The sequence below is a fragment of the Microtus pennsylvanicus genome, chromosome 13, assembly GCF_037038515.1.
Source record: "Microtus pennsylvanicus isolate mMicPen1 chromosome 13, mMicPen1.hap1, whole genome shotgun sequence".
In the NCBI taxonomy this organism is placed as follows: Eukaryota; Metazoa; Chordata; class Mammalia; order Rodentia; family Cricetidae; genus Microtus; species Microtus pennsylvanicus.
In genome coordinates, this window is record NC_134591.1 from 42378684 (window position 1) to 42397107 (window position 18424).

At 53.7% G+C, this 18424-nt stretch overlaps 1 protein-coding gene across 1 annotated transcript; it reads right to left on the bottom strand.

Annotated features, from left to right (window-relative positions):
- Positions 1-752: 752 nt before the first annotated feature.
- On the bottom strand, positions 753-17605 carry Pcsk9 (proprotein convertase subtilisin/kexin type 9). Its single transcript, XM_075945479.1, has 12 exons — positions 17132-17605; positions 13938-14129; positions 12723-12846; positions 10771-10904; positions 10423-10564; positions 8260-8456; positions 7268-7451; positions 6288-6461; positions 5930-6090; positions 5244-5421; positions 3384-3565; positions 753-2094 (listed from the first exon to the last, which is right to left on the bottom strand). Exons 1-12 carry the CDS (start codon positions 17321-17323, stop codon positions 1879-1881), a joined length of 2076 nt encoding a protein of 691 aa, XP_075801594.1. The 5' UTR covers positions 17324-17605; the 3' UTR covers positions 753-1878.
- Positions 17606-18424: the final 819 nt, after the last annotated feature.

Genomic DNA, 18424 nt, shown 5'->3' on the forward strand with positions numbered 1-18424 from the left:
TCCTGGTGGCCTACATTGTTCACATGGGTCCCATCCCCTTAGTACTACATCTTCCACTCCCTGCAGGCCTAGCCCTTCCTCCCAATCCTTGGTGAATGCCTGCCAACCCTCTGTCCACGTGTGGCTCTCTGACCAACCAGCATATGGTCCTTTGCCATGTAGGGGACAGCAGAGATCTAGCTGGGCTGAAAGCACAAGTACCAGTGGCTCTGGTGCCAAAACACCATTCTGACATTTGAGCCATTAGCATCCGTCAACTAGAGTGCTTTCCACACATGACACTAAAGTTCAGAAAACAATTGGGAGATTTTTGGCAGATCCGTTTGCTATATAAACGTACTTTGCTTAAGATGAGGGCGATGTTTGCACATTACACATTGGGAAGAGATCTGAGAGCATGCTTCACTTCAGATCAGGAGCAACCATGGTCTGCCTGAGAAACACCCACAGACTTGGGAGCGAATGAGTCCATATACTCTGCTGCGCCCTGTACCTTCACTGGGTAGAGATGGATGAGGTGTTGGGAACTGGGCGTGCTGGTGGGCAGGAGCCACAAGAATCTAGAATGCCCAAGGGAACCAGGTTCTCCAAGACAAAGTACCAGGACTCTGAGGAGTCAGGAGGCTACAGGAAGACAGTTACTGCGTTCCTAGAATGGTCACAAGGAGAGCGTTCCCATTACAGGCCTGTGCACACCAGCACCCAGCAGATGGTTGCGCTTGGTAAGCAGGCAGTCCCTTAGACAGTCGGGTGCAGGTAGTCGCATAACTGCTTTTATTCTGAAAACTCACCACGTAATAAAAACTACAAAACCCGGAATAAATATCAAGTTACAAAAGCAACACGAGTAGAGAAAGCTTACTGTAAAAAGGCAGAAGAAGCTGAGAGGATAGAGGTGGTCTTGTCATCTTGTGTGGCCTTGGCATAGTCATTCTCCTCGCAGTCCATGTGAGTGGGGGCTGTGGTAGCCATGGGAAGGGCCTGTGCCCTACGGAGCAGTCCAAGGACAAACTGCTGAAGCACAGACTGTCCTCTTGTCTCATGTGTTTCAGAAATAGGGTGCCCAGCCTGGTACTCCCAAGAGGCATAGCTTCAGGGCCAGCCACTCTGGATTTATGTCCTGACACCACTGGCTGTGTGACATCACCAGGCATTCCCCTCCCTGGTCCTGTCTTCTTCCTCCACAAAGCAAGACTGCCGGTCTTTCCGGTGCGGGGTAGTAGTGGGGATGGGGTGAGGTGGGGTAAGCACCATGTGGCTCTCAAGTGCAAAGTCAGCTGGGAGCGTACAGCCAGTTAGCCTGAGCAGGGCCAAAGCCTGGGGTACAACAGATGATGACATCTGGAAGATGTCCATGGCCTCACATTTGGATCCACTACTGGCTAGATTTCTTCATCACCCCAGATGTGTGCAGAACTGATCCGAATTTAATCAGGGATCCCAAAATAGTATCTCCAATGTGAGCAGGCTGTAAGGGGTCTCAGCAGCTTTCACACTCAATTCCCCAGTCTGGCACTTGGTCCCTGAACCTCCAAGGGTCTCCCTCATTACCTTCCCACAGGATAAATATATGCTGGAGGCCTGAGGACTGAATTCAACCCTTGCAGCAAGTGCCTACAGGCTCTGGTAACTAAAGCAGCTGGCCAGAGCCAACCACAACCACTGATGGCATCTGGCCAACCACAACCTCTGATGGCAGAGTGCCAAGCACAGGCCCCACGATGAGGGAGGGGCTTCCCTACACTTACACCAGGAAGGGGTATCCAGGGTGAGACACCAAGTTCTCCCAGACAGATTCTCTCCACCCGTGGCTAGCCACAGGAGAGCCAGGCAGGTATATCTGCACCCAGCAGCAGGCACCCTCCCTGCCTGAGACTGTCACTGGTGAGCCCACGAAGCCTTGGCTGAAGGCCGACTCCGGCAGCAGATGGCAGCAGCTACTGTGGCTTCCTTGCTGGTCCTGCCTGCTGGATCAGTGTCACGAATTTTTGCCACACACGTGTTGTCCATGGCATAGGCCCCCAGAGTGATGGATGCCCCAGGGAGAACATTGCATCCAGTCAGGGTCCAGCCTGTCTCACAGGCCACGGTGACCTGCCAGAGTCCAGAGGAAGAAAGCTTGTGTCTGGGACTTGGGGGCTGTCAAAACTCTACAGCCTCTCAGACCCAGATAGGGCCACACACACTCCTTCCAGGACAGACAGCTAACTCGGCCTCCTTCACGTCCTCAAAGTCAGCACCACTGCAGGCTTCCATCCCATTTAATGCTAACACCAACTGTTGAGAGGCTCAACGGAAACATCAAACCCATTCTTCCTCCTCACCCACACCCATCTCCAGACCTGCAGTCTCCCCACATCTCCCACCCCAGCCTAGGCTCTCACCTCCTAGGCTGGACCACTGCATGTTTCCTGCCACCTCTTCCCAGTGCAGTGAACTGTGCCTGGTCAGCCCCCAGGTCAGAGCACACTCAGCCTTACATGGCTGCATCACGCAGCAATCCCTAAGGTCTGACTGGTGCTTTAGCCCCCACCCCATCCTTCCTCCACACCTCTGAGTCCCACCCTGCCCTACTGGCCTGGATGATCCTGTCACTCAAGACATTGCTGTCACCCTTCTTGGCCTTGGCTGTTTCCTCTGCCAGAAACATTGTTCCTGATGAAGGCTCCATTCCATCCCATGGGTGCCTCAACCCCACCACTCCTCCTGCTCCATCCCACTCCATCTTATCCTCCTGGTACTCTGGAACTTTGTTTACTGTCCTCTCCCACCAGAATGGGCACTCCTGGTGCGCTTAGCTGGAACCTCTACCTCGTCTAGGACCAGTAGGGAGGCAGCCACAGGGTACCTATGCTCACTGTAGATAAAGTGAGAACTGAGATTCCCCTCAGCGCATCTTCCAGCCTCACTCCGCCCCGCTCCACAGAGCCTCCTGTCTTAGGCTCCAAAAGGCCAGCTGTCAGGCCTCAGGGCCTCTTCCCAGGGCTCTTCCCTCCCTCAACCTTCAGTTAGCTGTCCCTGAGTCAACCTGCATGGCTCTGTGTCCAGACAGTGCAGAGTCCCTGCCCCAGCTGCCTCCCAGCAGCCTTAATAATGGCTGGGTCAGAAAACGCTCAGGCACTGTGTTTCTTTCCCACTTCCCGTGGTCATGCATGCTTTCGAAGAGGAGCAGGGTGAGTTACGAGCCTTGCTTCTCTGGACAAGAGCGAAACCAGCCCTGCCTGCCATGCACAAACACACACGTACTGTCCGTACCACAGTAAACACTGCCTGGCTCACCCGCCACCTACCCTGACACACAATAGCACGGGGTACCAGCAACACAGGACAGGTGGCAGCCATCCCACGAGACCCAGGTACCCAGTCACCGCCAACCCCTTCACCTGCTCTGCAGGACCTGAGATCCCATGCTCCTTGATTTTGCACTCCAGGCCTGGGACATGGCAACAGGAAGCGTGGACGCTGGCCTCCTGGTGGCCAACACACTGGCCAGGCCTATGTCTGGACCTCAGCACAGCCTGCCGCAGGACACCGGTGTCTTCCACCTCCCAGTGGAAGCTGCAGCCTAGAACAGAGGGCATCCAGCTCAGACACTGGGGTTTTGTGAACCTCCTGTCTTTCTGTCTACTTACTTCAGCGCAGAGTAGAAGAGATGTTGCTGGCTTGAGCAACATGATTCCTGGATTGTCACTTCTGCCACTGACCATCTGGGTGGCCTTGGCAGAGCCATTCAACGTCTTGGAGCCTTGCTTTCTTAAGAAAAGCATAGTCAGGGGCTGGAGAGATGGCTCAGTGGTTAAGATGGCCTGCTCTTCCAAAGGTCCTGAGTTCAATTCCCAGCAACCACATGGTGGCTCACAACCATCTGTAAAGAGGTCTGGCGCCCTCTTCTGGCCTTCAGGCATACAGACAGAATACTGTATACATAATAAATAAATAAATATTTAAAAAAAAAAGAAAAGAAAAGCATGGTCTTCTCACCCAGAGAAGGGGGCTGGGGGACAGGACAGGGCTCCTCAGCCTGAGGTGCTCAGAGAGCCTCTGAGTTCCTTCCCCAGCCTACCACCAAAATTTAAGGCATGAACCCAGATCTGCCTGGGACACCAACAGACCCCCTCTGGTCTTGGAAGTAAGGGACACCACCAGCTACAAAATCATAGATATAGGTCACACTCAGCTATACCAAGCCTCAGTTTCCCTTTTGTAACATTGCAAGCAGAAGAATCTAGGCAGTATGTGTGAAGTCCTCACATAGAACGATGCACAGCAAAGGCTGCATATTACAGAGTCCGGGACTGGAGGGCCCTGTATCCTGGCTACAGGACCTCAGTAGAGCCGCTCCACCTGGAGGGGCAGCTTCCTTCACTGGGGAGTGCAGTTCTGCTAGGCTGCAGATAGAGAAGGTCAAAGGCTTTCACTGCTCCAGACCTGCCCTGGGGCTTAGCTGTTGACACTCCCAAAGCCAAGAGAGCCCAGTACAGAAGTGCAACCAACATGGTTAGGGAGCTTTGCCTAGTCCAGTCTGCAGTCACCCACTAGCCTCATCTGCCCCCTGCACATCCATTCTGTGCCAAAGCTCGGCCCACCCCACCCTTCACTCTGGGACCTTCAGTGGCTTCCCCAGCCTGTAGGCCACTGGAATCTGTCCCTGAGCAAGCAATTCCCAGGGACCCCTTCATGTGGTTCACACATGTGGTCCACATTCTCTATCCACACGGGATTGCTCAGCCTCCTGACCTGAGAGCCACCAACCCCTAATGGCACTCAACCTGTGATTTCTACTACTGCCTGGGGATGTTTCTGGCTCCCTCGCCCAGAGGCGGGGCAGTGAGATGACAAGGACAGCTAATGTACCTTGTCCCAGCACCAGGCTAACATGCTTGGCATGCATCCTTGCACTTCGTGGTGAAGAAACCAAGCACGGGGCTGATAAAAGGGCTTGATCCCTGCTGAGTGCCAGAATAACAAGTGAAGTCGCCCCCTTGGAGACAGGCCTTAGAACCTTCCCTTGGGTGACACCAGGCCCCCTCAGCCTATGCGCCATCCTACCCAGCCATAATCACCCCCGAGGAGGCACTGCCTCCACCCCTCTCTTGCAGAAGGAAACCGAGGAGGAAGAGGATTGCACTACATGGAAGCAAAGCTTAAGAAGGGCCCTGGGTCTCCGGCTCTAGAGGACCAGGCTCTGGAGTCAAGCACTTAAAAACACAGCCTCTTTCTCCCAGCTTGCACTGGACTCCTACCTGTGAGCACATGGTCCTTCCGGTGGCAGTGGACATGGGTCTCCAGGCTAGCTCTGGCAGCAGGGGTAGTGTGAATGCTACAGTTGGCACGGGGAAGCAGGCAGCACCTAGCGACAGCGTAGACACCCTCACCCCCAAATGCATTGAGGGCCTTGCAGACCTGCTGGCCCCCTGTGGTCTGAGGGCCACAGAAAAACAAGAACCAGTAAGAAAGAATACAGGGCTGGGACAAAGGTACAGGGACACCTAATTGGGACCCTGGGAACCCTCAGCATTATCCTTATCCCCACGGCTATAGAGACAAGGAGCTTGCCAGGCCCCAGACTGTTCCATCTCCAGGTAGCTCCATCATAAAATTTCCAGACACCGAGACTCTGCTTCCAAGTGGAGACAATGGGCGGCTGACATAGCAGCTCCAGCCCCAGCTAGGAAGTTGTCACAGAAGCTGTCCCTAGGACCCGGCATCTGCATACCCCTTACCCCAGCTCCACAGAGCAGCACAGTGAAGCAGCTCTTAAAATGCTCCATCACCACAAGGCCCTGACTGCATGCCCAGTGGGCACTGCTCACCCTGGATGTGGATCTCTGACCACGCCTTTAAGCCTGAAGATGGGACCAACCAGCTGCAGCTGCTGAGGGCCAGGACTGGTGGGAGATAGACAGACACATGAACAGGGCCAAGGTACCTCTATCCGATCACCCCGTCGCCTCCCGCTCCTGGAGAAGCTGGAACAGCTCAGCAGCTCCTCTTCTGGGGCACAATGGGCTGCAGCAGTTGCCGTCCGTGTGGGCCCCGAGTGTGCTGACCACACCGTCCGGCAGAGCAGCTGCCCGTCGGCAACAAGTCCTAGATGAGCAGGGTTTTGGAATGCTGACAGCTGGAAAGAAGGGCCTTCAAGCTCACTGTTTTCCCATGGGAATACCATCGTGGAAATGTCATCAAGCCCTTTCAAAGCTTCTGCTGTTAAACTCTTGCTAAGGAAAGAAAACCCTCTTGTGAGAACCAGGAAGGGGACAGTGTGCCCTCCTTGCCACCCTGCTCACCTGTCCCATGAGTGCTGGGGGGCAGTGTGGCCACCAGGTTGGGGGTCAGCACCTGCTGGTCCTCAGGGAACCAGGCCATGTTGATGACATCTTTGGTGGAGAAGTGGATCAACCTCTGCCGCAGCTCAGCCAAGGTGAGCTCCGGCTCCAGGGTTAGCATCCTGGCTATGATGCCTGGGGGTGCAGAATGAGAGAAGGTGGCCTGACCCTCGTTCCCAGCCATGGGACTCCTGCCCAGGTGTACACAAAGAAACAAACACTTGCATGCACACACACACACACATTTCATGTACACATGCACACACATATAAAACCTACTCCTCTGGGAATGTAAACGCCTGCAACCCCTCACTCGGCGAAAAGTCGGATGAGAAGATCCTCTCCTGCCTATAGGCCTTGGCAACTGCAGGCAGTTGCTAGGGGAAGCCATCCATCAAACCCTACATCAAACTTCCCTCCTCCAAGGAGGCCTCCTTGACTTCCAGGCTGTACAGGTGCCTCCGTGGGGCTCCAACAGCCCTGACTGCTTTCTCTTCCATTGGTTCGTGCAACCTGGTATACCCAGTGTTCTTCAGGACATTGTGATAATTTGATTCTTAAATATCCCCCCCCAAAAAAAACCCCGAAAAATGTAAATGTTGAAGGCTTGGTCATCGGAGGAGAAGATGTGTCCTAATAGAAATAGTCATTGGGGTGTGTCATAGTCAAAAGCCCTCTCTGCTTTCCAACCACATGAGGAGAGCAGTCTTGCTCGGCCGCATACTCCCCACCATGGTGTGCCCTAAAATAAAAGTGCCAAGCGGCCATGGGGTGAACCTTCTGAAGTCACAATCCAAAATAAACACCTCCTCCTCAGACACACTGACAGAGAGCTGCTCACCACAGGCACCCTTGGGCTCAGACTATCGCAGAGGGTCAGGGTACAGATCCTGCTGCCCGCCAAAGGTCCATGGCAGCAGGATGGCGGGGTGGCGACTCACCAGCCACATGAGCGGCAGCCTGTGACGTCCCACTCTGTGACGTGAAGCATGTGCTGCAGTCACTGGACGCACCAATGATGTCCTTCCCGGGAGCAAAGAGGTCAACGCAGCGTCCAAAGTTGGTCCCCAAGGTCCCCAGGGTGACTGGCTGGTCCTGGACATTGGTGGCCCCAACTGTGATGACCTGGCAAGGTGAGGAGGTGGGTGGCAGAGAAAGATGAGGGCCACAATGGGGATAGGAAGATCTTGCCTCTGGACTAGCCAACTCAAACACCCCCTTGTGTGCCGATGAAATGCTGTCCTCCATGAGAAAGGCAGCTCCTGGAGGGAACGCTGGCATTTCGCCTTGGCCAGAGATCCCCACCATGTGCCAGACCCCATTCCTGATTCCCTGTGGAGCCCATGTTGTAATGAAGAGACTGAAGAGGAACGGTTCTTCTGTCCTTCAGGCATGGTACTGTGTAGAAGCCTAAGACAGGCCAGGAAGAAGAGACATGTAGGGCCTTGGCAATGTTAAATCCATCAGTCTGGTAATCCCTTGTGGTCAGGGAGGGCAGGCTGAGTTATAGCAAGGCTTGAACTGGGACAGGTACCTCCCACTCCTACACTTCCAGCATTAACAGTCCACTGCCCTGCAGGTGTCCCCCAGATGAAGATGGACCCACTGGATTGTCAGGTCCTCCAGGGAGGCCCCACCCAGGATGCACCTGTCACAGTCCCAGACATGCTGAATATGCTGATGGTCATTACATGCAGGCTTTGGGGCTGGCCGCAGCCTCCAGTCTCACTAGGGTCAGTTATGGGTAGAGAGCTGGACAGGAGGAGGGAGGTTAAGGCACTGGACAGGACAGTTGGTTGGGATGGAGAAGGCACGAGTCCCACTAAGGTCCCACTTGGGAGCTCTAACCACTTTCAGCCCTGGGAGCTCAGTCAGCAGAGCGGGGGGCATCTGCCACCTTCCCTTGGTTCTGGGGGGACAGCATTGCACCTACCTCTGGGGCGGAAGCTGGGGAGTAGAGGCAGGCATCATCCCGGAAGTTGCCAGCTGCAGCAACCAGCACGGCCCCAGTCCTTGCCAGGTGCTGGCAAGCGGTGTTGAGGATCCGGCTATACCCACCCGCCAGGGGCAGCAGGACCACCAATGGCCCCGAAGGCTGGGTTAGCTGGCTTTTCCAAATAAACTCCAGGCCTGCAAAAAAAGAAGCCCAGGTCCCCTTCTGGAGAGGTGTGTTTTCCTCTTCCCGTTCCTTCCCTCATGCATGAAACTGTCAAAGAATAGATTAAAATATTATCAAAAGAGACGTTGAATAGAAAGTTCAAAAGAAAGAAGAAAGAGAGAGAGAGAGAGAGAGAGAGAGAGAGAGAGAGAGAGAGAGAGAGAGAAGATTCTTAGTCCTCCAGAAATGAGCAAGCCTCCTGGGCATCCCCCAGGCTTCATAAACCTCCACCTCCCACTGAGGCCTGCTCAGAGGCCCCTCACCACACTATTGTACCCAGATTAACCCTGGCACTCACTCTCAAGCTGCCGACCCCCCCTCTATAAAACAGGGTCTAATGCTGTTTATATCACCTCAGGAGGTAAATATACCACAGACTCCCACAACTCTCCACCCCAAAGATGTGACTCCACTCAGCATCAGAGACACTCTGCTTTGAATGCGCGTGAAGATCAAGTCTATCACAGGCCCACCGCTCTAATCCTTGTCAGCCCATAACCTGGAGACCCTAGCTGTCCAGTCCTGACAGCTTCATTCCCATTCAGGCTCCTGTTCTGCCACACACAGTATAGCCAAGACAACCACTCAGAACCTTTTAGGTCCGGCTGTCCCTGTGGGGCTGTGGCTGAGCTAGGAACTGAAGTCCAGGACCATATTCATAAGGGCTGGCTGGTGAGGCCTGTCATACCAGGAGGAGGTAGGGACAGTGAAGTAGACACAGGTGTGTAGGTCACGTCTGTGATTACAGCTGGCTACCAGGTCCTGGCTTGTGTGGAACTGTGCTTACACCACAGCTTCATGCAGCCAGAGTGGATGCAATAACTCCCTCATGCTAAGCCCACTCTGCCCTGTAATGAATTCACTAAGAGCTTTCTATACACTGGTGGGGGCCTGGAAGCAGGGAGCATTCTCCCACAGGAAGTCCTCCAGAGGCTTAGCCCCACCTGAGTAAGGACTTCCGGGGAATGAACAGTCTTGTTCTACACAGTTTGACCCCCCTCTTCTGACCTCTGTGGGAACCAGGTATGTACCTGGTACACATACACACATGCAGGCAAGACATTCATGCTTATAAAAATAGATAAATGAATTGATGAATGGAAGAATCAATGGATGGATGGATGGATGGATGGATAGATCATAGATAAATGGATGGATAGATAGATAGATAGATAGATAGATAGATAGATAGATAGATAGATAATAACTGAAGGCCCAGGAAGGGTTCATAGGCCAAGCTGGTTCCCATATGCTGCCTGGGCCGGCTCAGGACCAGCATCTGACTAGGTTGGTTGTAGTCAAACCATTAATTAGCCTCTCCTTCCCCAGAGGCTGGCAGGCTTCAGCTATGGGCCCTGGCCAAATCACCCTCCCTGGCTGTGAATACTGGCCATTTAACAAGCATCTCATGCCAGCTTCAGAATTATATGCCAAGCCGTGTACTCACGTGCCCAGCACAGTGAGAGGCAATAAGCCAAGTGCTCCCTCACTCCCTTTCCTCTACCTACATCCCAAAGTGCTAGCCCTCTGGGTACCTGCTGGAGTGGACTAATGGAGTAACCTGCAGAAAAGTCTGGAAAGATCTGCTGCAGTTCCCCTGCCGAGTAAGGGCCCTGGCTTTGGTGGGAAGCAAAGGGATGGGGAAAGACGATTTCTACCACCTTCTACCACCAGGGCTTTGCAAGTCTAATGCTGCATCATTTAAAAAAAAAAAAAGCACTGTAAAAGCCCTGATGGGGAAGAGTGGAGAACAGTGGAAGAGCACTCACCCAGACACCCACCTGGAACAAGCCCTGCCCCTCCCTGCATTCTTCATCTCTGGGATCATACCAACTCTATCACCCTAAACTGTAGCTGAGACTGCCTGACTATGAGACCCTGGTTCCTGTTGAGCATTGGCTACCTTCTCACCGAGGACAGAACCAGAGAGCCACTCACCTATGAGGGTGCTGCTGACCGTGCCCTTCCCTTGACAGTTGAGCACACGCAGACTGTGCAGGCTGGTGCCCTTGGCCACACCGGCATCCCGGCCGCTGACCACACCTGCCAGGTGGGTGCCATGGCTGTCACACTTGCTGGCCTGCTCAATCGACACAGGGATCATGTGAGAGGACTCTCCTTACCCCATGATATATCAGCAGATGCCTGATCAGACTGACATCCCACCCCACAGATGGCAGGGAAAGTCAGGCAGATCTGACAGGATGCTCGGGGCTGGGTGTGGGGGGGCACTTCTGCTCACCTCTTCCCGACCTCTGAGACAAAGTGGGAATCTGAGACGCTCACCTGTCTGTGGAAGCGTATCCCATCCTCCTCAGGCACACTGTTGAAGTCAGTGATGGTGACCCTGCCCTCAATTTCCCGATGGTCACTCTGGATGCTGGTGTCTAAGAGATACACCTCTACCTGGCCACTTCCATCTTCCCATGGTAGCATCCGCAGAAGGGAAGGGGAAAGAATAGTTGTGGGGTTACGGTTGTTGCTATGTCCTGAGCTGTCTGCCACCCTACATATCAGACAGCTCACGGAGTCCCCCCATGATCTTTGCAAGCTACATGCTACTGAATCTATTTTACCGCAAGGAGTGAGGCACAGAGAGAGCAGGGAGGGAGCTGCCCAAAGCCTGTAGCTGGCAATCGACAGATCCAGGGGTGAGCTAAGCGATCCAGTTCCATGTGAGACCAACAATAGGAACATTCAAAGCATAATATCATAGTATAAAATAAACCAGTCTCCCAAGCATTAGCCTCTTACAGCTCGCTGAGACAGGGGCTGAAAAGAAACCAACAGGGCTGCCTGACATCCTGGTTGGCACATTCCCAGAGAGGAAACTGAGGCGCTCTCAAGTCCACACATTCACCAGCCAGGGCCAGGTAAGCCCAGGGCTCTGTCTTCCTCCAGTGAGGTCAGGCGGGAATGCTCACTGTGAACCTGGCACCTGCACCTTCCATCCCTGAGAGGGTGAGAGTCTCCAAGAAGCAGGCACAAGGCTGGAGGTAAGCACTGCGTGAGACAAGGGGCGGGGCGGGAGGATGCTTGTGCAGGCTTGGTGTGGGGAGGCTGTGGAGGATAGCACATACCTGTTTCCTATGGAAGGAGAGAGAGCTAGGAGGATGGGGAGGGAAGGAGGAGCCCAAGGTGACAGCCACTCTCAAAAGTTCTCATCCTGGGGGACTAGAGAGATGGTTCAATGACTGAGAGCACTTGTTCTTCCTGGACGGGAACTAGGTTCTCTTCCCAGCACCCACACAGAGGCCAACGACCATCTGTAACCCCAGTTCCAGAAGACCCAATGCCCGCTTCTAGCCTCTGCGGAGACTGTGTGTACATGGTGCATAGACATACGTTTAGAAAATACACTTACACACCGGAAATAAAGATGAAGGTATCTTTAAAAAAAAATCCTCATTCTGGAGCTGGGGACACAGTTAAGTCCTAGAGTACTTCCCTAGCAGGCCTCAAGCCAACTTCAGTCCCTAGAAGGTATGGTAAGGGAGCAGGGCAAGGTGTCTCACAGGAGAGCTCTGTGGCCACCCCAGGGGGCACTCTGGCTGGCTGGATGCAGCCTAAGCTCAGACACTCCCAGCTAGCTACAAGGCTTCACCAATCTCACATAATCCATACTCCATCTATTTATGCAATAGACTAACTTTCCTTACAGACCAGAAGCCCCACAGGGGACAGACACGTTACACTCTGCAGAACCTAATTCTTTCCCAAAGCAGGTACCCGCCAGCTTTTCTGACTCCGTATCACTCACAATCCTACCAGACCCAGGTCACCTTCCTCTATCTGAAAACAAGACACACTAGGTGGAGGAGACCGAGTGACAGATGCAGAGAGTCTCCAGCCGTCGGATGGTACTGGAGGGAGGGGGCAGGGTGAACTGGGAAACTAGATATTCCGATGGGAGCAGCTGCAGTGGACTGTGTCTGCACTACTGAGAGGTCTGTCCCAGGCTACAGGGCTGGGTATCCCACAGAGAGCCCATCAGTCAGGCTTAGCCTCTTCCCTGAGAGAAGTGAAGCGTGAGGGACCTGTGCAGATGGGGGGGGGGGGGATGAAGCCGACAGGGACGAGAAACTGGAGGGAGGGTCGTTTAAGGGAAGACCCTAGCACTCTGCATGGAGCGATGCAGAGAGGACAGAAGAGGTCGGTGCAGACTCTGGAGCCCTAGCAAGCGGGGGAGGGGGTCAGAGCAAAGCAAATGGAGGCGGGAGGCTTACTGGGGACCTTACTGGAGGGGCTGTGTTCCTCTGTCTGGTGCCCTGCTGGCATAATCCGCTCCAGGTTCCAAGGGATGCTCTGGGCAAAGACATAGGAATCTTCCTCAATGTACTCCACGTGGGGCAGCTGCAAGGCCTATGGAAGCCAGAGAGCCATATCACTTAGCTTCAAAAGCCCCCCAGCTAACTGCAGCCCACAACCTGAGCCAACTGCTTGTCTGTGTCTCTAACCAGCATGTACCCACATTCTCCCAAAGTCTCCCTCCTGGGGCCCAGAAGCCAGACAGACCACAGGCTAGTGTCTTCACTCCTCTCTGGCTATGGAACACAGTGCTCTGTAACTCGAGTGGATGAACCCATGGGATTGGTCAGAAGGATTCTGGCCTCCACATCTCACCCGGGAGTCAGGCTATGCCCAGCATTGAGGAGGCGACCAGGAATCTTAGTGCCTAAATCTCACACTCAGATCAGGACGGCAGTGCTAACCATTGTGTGTCTGCCTCCAGCCCTATCCTCTGAAATGATTACAGCACTAGACTCCCAGGCCGAGGCCGCCAGTGAGCTCAGCTACCAGGAGGCATCCACATCAGTGTGATAGTGAGGGGGCCTGTACCCTGCTCCGTAGCCAGGCTCACAGCAGCCACATCCTCGGGGAACATGCCATTTCTCCATGCTTCAGCATCCCCTCTCCATGCCCCCCTCCAGGAAGACCACCACATCTCTGGGGCCTCAATATCCCCAGGGCTCCGAAACCTATTCTCCGCCAGTTTCATCACTTAACATCTGCTTAAACACTCCATGTTCAGTGGGGATGTTGGTGCCTGTTGGTAACACAAGCACTCCAGAGGCAGAGCTGGGGAAACCATAAGTTCAAGGCCAGCTTGAAGTATAGAGCATGACACTGTCTCAACCTATCCCTGTGTGTGTGTGTGTGTGTGTGTGTATGCACATGTATTTTTAAAAAGTCACATTTTCCACTAGTCCTTAAATAATGGCTACCATTTCCACATCTGGCTTACAGTTAGTCCTGGGAGACAGAGACCTCTGCTCTAAGTTAAACCGAGCTGGCCATGGCACTTTTTGAGGTGCCATGGCTCAACTTCCCAGGCAAATTCTGAGGCCTCCTGGACCCAGAAAGAATTCATAGGTACTCACTAAAGTCAGTCTAGACATGGAAACGGGAGCCCGTCCCTCCTGGGAAGTCCCATGCCCAAGAGGGTAGCTCACCAGGCCCAACAGGTCACTGCTCATCTTCACCAGGAAGCCAGGGAAGAGGTCATAGAAGATGTGGAGAACCTTGATGACGTAGCCCCGGCGGGCAGCCCAGATCTGCAGGCGATGGGTGGCTTGTTCAATTTGCAGCCGCTCTGTCTTCTCTGTTAGCACCACCACGTAGGTGCCTGGCAGCCTCCAGGCCTCCTGGTCCCCAGGGAGGAAGAGAAGCAGAGGACATGAGAGTTCCAGTGGACCCACAGTGACCCCATGTAGCATGCACAGAACAGACCTTCCCACATTATCTGTGTGTTCCTATAGACCTTCATTTAGTTCTCTGGCAGCAATGTTTCCGCCTGCCCAAGGAATGCCTCAGGAAAGGCCTTAGCAATGCAGCTTAGTGCATTTGTGGCCATGAGACTTTCAGTCACTGGAGTACGTCTGGTGAGAGTAATAATTAATATGTATATTTTCCATGCTTTCTCTGTCCCTGCTCTGGACTCTGAACCATCCAAATACGCACTCCGCAGAACACGGATGAAAGCCTTGAGTCTCCCGTTTCTGTTGAATCTCGAGTGGCACTCATCCCTGGCAGAGTGAAAAATGTGGCACCCAAACCACAGGGACTCTAATGAGAGGTATATGGTTCTAGCAAGCACACAAGGAGCCCACGCCAGGGCACCAGGGTAATCATGGGTCAAACCAAAAGCAAAAGAGGTGACCATATATGCTTATTGTACATGATGCTAAGCACTGTGTGTGGGGGGGGAGGGGGAGTTACCAAAAAAAGTGGATTTCTTTAAATGCTAGAATATATAAACACATACTGTTCCTGGCTGCCACCATAGTGTACACTGCACATAAAACAACAGAAAGATGCTTTGTGTTATTTTGAACAAGCTCATGGGCAGGGAGAGATGAACCCATTAAATGCCTGGCTCCTTTTAATCTGAGTAATCCAGCCTTTGCAAACTGCTTCTATCCTACCAGTGCAAGGAGAAGCCACCAGACAGACCACCCCTTCAGGCAGAAGCGGGGACTATGCAGATGAGCCTGGCCTGCAGCCTTAAGCTCCACCTCACTGCCAGTCTGCTGGTTTCTCCTGCTTCAGAAGACAAAGCCATCCCCACTTGAGGGTTTTAGGTGTATCGTGTCCTTATCTGAAGCTACATCTCCATATACTCTGGAACTGTTGAGAGGGATAGCTGAAGCGGATCATCTTGTACCCCATGACTGGGACACGCTGGCCAGGACTTGTTTAAAACCTGCTAACCCCCTTCAGTTCAGGACTTGGTGGCATAAAGACTGTTAGTCGAACAGCATAAAACCAAAATGCTAATTCTTCTTCAGTGATTACCACTTTAGAAAGGCAGACACGGGCAATGAGAAGTCAGCTCAAGGGTCAGTGCAGCATATGTCTGCACAGCCACATTCACAGTGATGGGACGAGTTGAAGATTATCAACAACCTTGAGTCAGACCAGGTCCGATGGACCATCAGTAACCCATAAAGGGATCTCATGCCTCAGAAGACAGACTAGGGGCTGCAGACATGTGAGCCTCACGCCTCCTCTGCCTCCCCCAGCCCTGTGCCTTCATCCATGCCACTTCCTCTCCAGAAGAAAACTCTCACGCCACCTTCATTCATTCGCTCAGCTCCTGGTTAAACTTCAAAGCTCCATGCAGAATGCCCTCTGCCCAGTGTAAAGCTGCACAATTGGGGTGGGGGGGGGGGTCCTCTGCAATGGAAGCAGAGCTTTCCTGGAAGCCAAAGATTGGATGAAAATCCCTAGCTGAAACGATTTTCATTCTAAATTTTCTGCCCACAAAACATCCACTGAATGAATGAACGAGTGGCCTTTTGGACATTCCTGAACCCCTCGGATTCACATTCACTTCCGGTCACTCACCTCTCCAAACAGGGTACTCAGCAGGAAGAGATGAACCCATTAAATGCCTGGCTCCTTTTAATCTGAGTAATCCAGCCTTTGCAAACTGCTTCTATCCTACCAGTGCAAGGAGAAGCCACCAGACAGACCACCCCTTCAGGCAGAAGCGGGGACTATGCAGACAAGCCTGACCTGCAGCCTTCAGCTCCACCTCACTCCCAGTCTGCTGGTTTCTTCTCCTGCTTCAGAAGACAAAGCCATTTCTGCTAGCCCTTCCTCTGCTTCCCTACAAGCTGTGCTTTCGCATTGTCCTGGGAGATCCAGTTAGCTCAAATGATGGTTGCTTTGGGGACAGGGTCATGCTATATAGCTCAGGCTTCAGCTTCCTGAGAGCCAAGATTATAGGCAAGCCTGGCTCTAAAATGCCCTCTATTACTCCATGCCCCTCTACCCTCTAGGTACAGGGTTCAGGGAACATTGTAAGGAGTGTTTTGAGTTAAGAACCTGACATCAGCCCACCAGCACACTGGCTGGGGCCAGGTAGCTCTAGGGAGCCCATTCTGCCTTCTGCCCCAGTAGATGTGGCCAGGTGGTCACACTGCCGCCGGCTGTAATCCCACAAGTGATTTCTTCCCTGGTTACATCCGGAGATCCCCTATGTAGTCACCTAAGGGTCCCTCACTTCCCTTTTCAGGAAAGTTCAAGACAAAGTAACTGGACACCCAGAGCCAGGTGAGCGACTCCAGCCTCCAAGCCCAAGTCCATTTCCAGGCAGCGAACCTGAGTGGAACCCTGGGAAGATTAACTTGGAAAAAAATGGCTCCATCCTGATCAGGCAGGAGCTTCCTGTGGCCCAGGGTCAGAGACAGATATGCCCAGGAAGTTGACCCCACCCACTCATTCACTCACCCGCTGGTGCCCCAAGTCATTCAGCTGTGACACCCTTTCCCTGAGTCCAAGGCCCACAGAGCCCCCAACAGACACCCAGGATGACTATTGGCACTCAGTTGAGAAGATGAGGTACCAGAGTTCTCAGCCTCCCCTGGTCCTCAGCCACCTCACTTCGAAGGGCACCCTCTCTGCGTGACCACACCAGTAGCTCCCTCTCCCTCCTACACCTTAAAAACGAAGCATTTAGCACATGGCCTCCCCTATCCCACCCTACCACTGCCACAAGGTGCAGCTGCACGCTGGGTCTTGTCTCCCGTACCCCAGGGTTGCACTTAGAGACCACCAGAAGACTGTATGCGCAGAGAAGAGCCTCGGAGAACGCCACCCCAAGCCCAAAGCCACACCGTTGCCTGGCACCCCTCGCCCACACCTTAGAGCACCGGCGAAAGGTGGCAGTGGTCACATGCGGGACCTCATCCGCCAGGCCATCCTCCTGGGACGGGAGGGCTAGCATGAGCTCTTCATAGTCTGCGTCCTCGTCCTGGGCACCGGCGCCCACTGGGCTCAATAGCAGCAGCAGCAGCAGCAGCAGCAGTGGCGACAGCGGCCACCGGGTGCCCATCGCGGAAAGGAGAGGTTTACGCGGTGTTGGGAAGGACGTGGACGCGCGGGACTTGGAGCGCCGGGCTCAGGGGCTGCGGGCTGTGATGTCTCTGAGGCACCAAGCCCCAGCTTAGCCCTCCAGTCTCAGACTGCAGTCCGTGAGTCCACGTGGGGGCGAAAGCCTTCCAGGGTGTGGGTGCTGGATGCCTCGGGGCTGGGAGATCACGCCACCCCAAACCTCATCGGAAGATCCTCTCTGATTAAACATTAACCGGCCCCGGGTACTAAAGGATCGGGTTTCGGCCTCGCCCTCCCCATACAGCGTCAAATGACGCTCAGAGAGAGGAGGAAACCCCAAATCCTAATTGGACTGTATACCGGGCCTACCACATTCCTCCCGCCTCTCATCTTCAGCCCTGTTGCCAAGTCAGAGCCATGCTGAGCCCACCTCTTCAGTGTTTCCGGGGTCTGTCAGCCACCCCCTTACTTCTCTCTCCAACAATATTAACTAGCCTCCCCTGGGCCCTCCTCCTCCCTGTGACCCATGACCTTAGTCCATGTCAGATATAGATTCCCCACTAACTTCTCTCCACCTGTCTAAACTTTGTACTCCATCCGGCCTGGATCCCCTCCCTGGCCTTCACCCTTCTGCTCCCATAGCCTACCTGAAGAAAACTGCTTTCTTCAGGTTCCAGCTGCCCTCACCTCCAGGGATGTTTCTACAAAGACTCCACATTTCAAACCTCACAGACAGTAAACTCCATTGTAAGCACAAGCCGGGTGATCCAAAGATTCAGTCTGTGTCTGTTTGAGGATTTCCTTTTGGTTTGGTTTGTTTGCTTGTTTGGGGGGTTTTATTTTGTTTTGTCTTGCCTTTTACACACTGTAGCCAAGAACTCAATGGAACAAGCTTCCTGTGAACACCAACGTGTGAACACCAACGTCGCGCTGGGCAGGAGATGCTGAGCGAAGCCTGTCGCTCTGGCATCATAGCAGGTGCTGCAGAAGGAGGGCACGATGCCAGGCTATGCTCGGAAGCAGGACTCCAAGCGGCTTTGGGATCGCAGTCCGCCGCTGCTCCGGGAATCCAAGTCCTGGAGTCTGAGGCAGCTGTCCTTCA

Bases quoted from the DNA above. Each gene is read 5' to 3' on its own strand.
- Pcsk9 (XM_075945479.1), bottom strand. From the start codon at position 17,323: ATGGGCACCCGGTGGCCGCTGTCGCCACTGCTGCTGCTGCTGCTGCTG. The intron at 10,905-12,722 runs GTAAGGTCCCCA...TACCATGGGAAG, and splicing joins AGAGGAACACAGCCCCTCCA to ATGGAAGTGGCCAGGTAGAG. The intron at 6,091-6,287 runs GTGAGCAGGGTG...CTGCTCATCTAG, and splicing joins CCCCAGCACTCATGGGACAG to GACTTGTTGCCGACGGGCAG.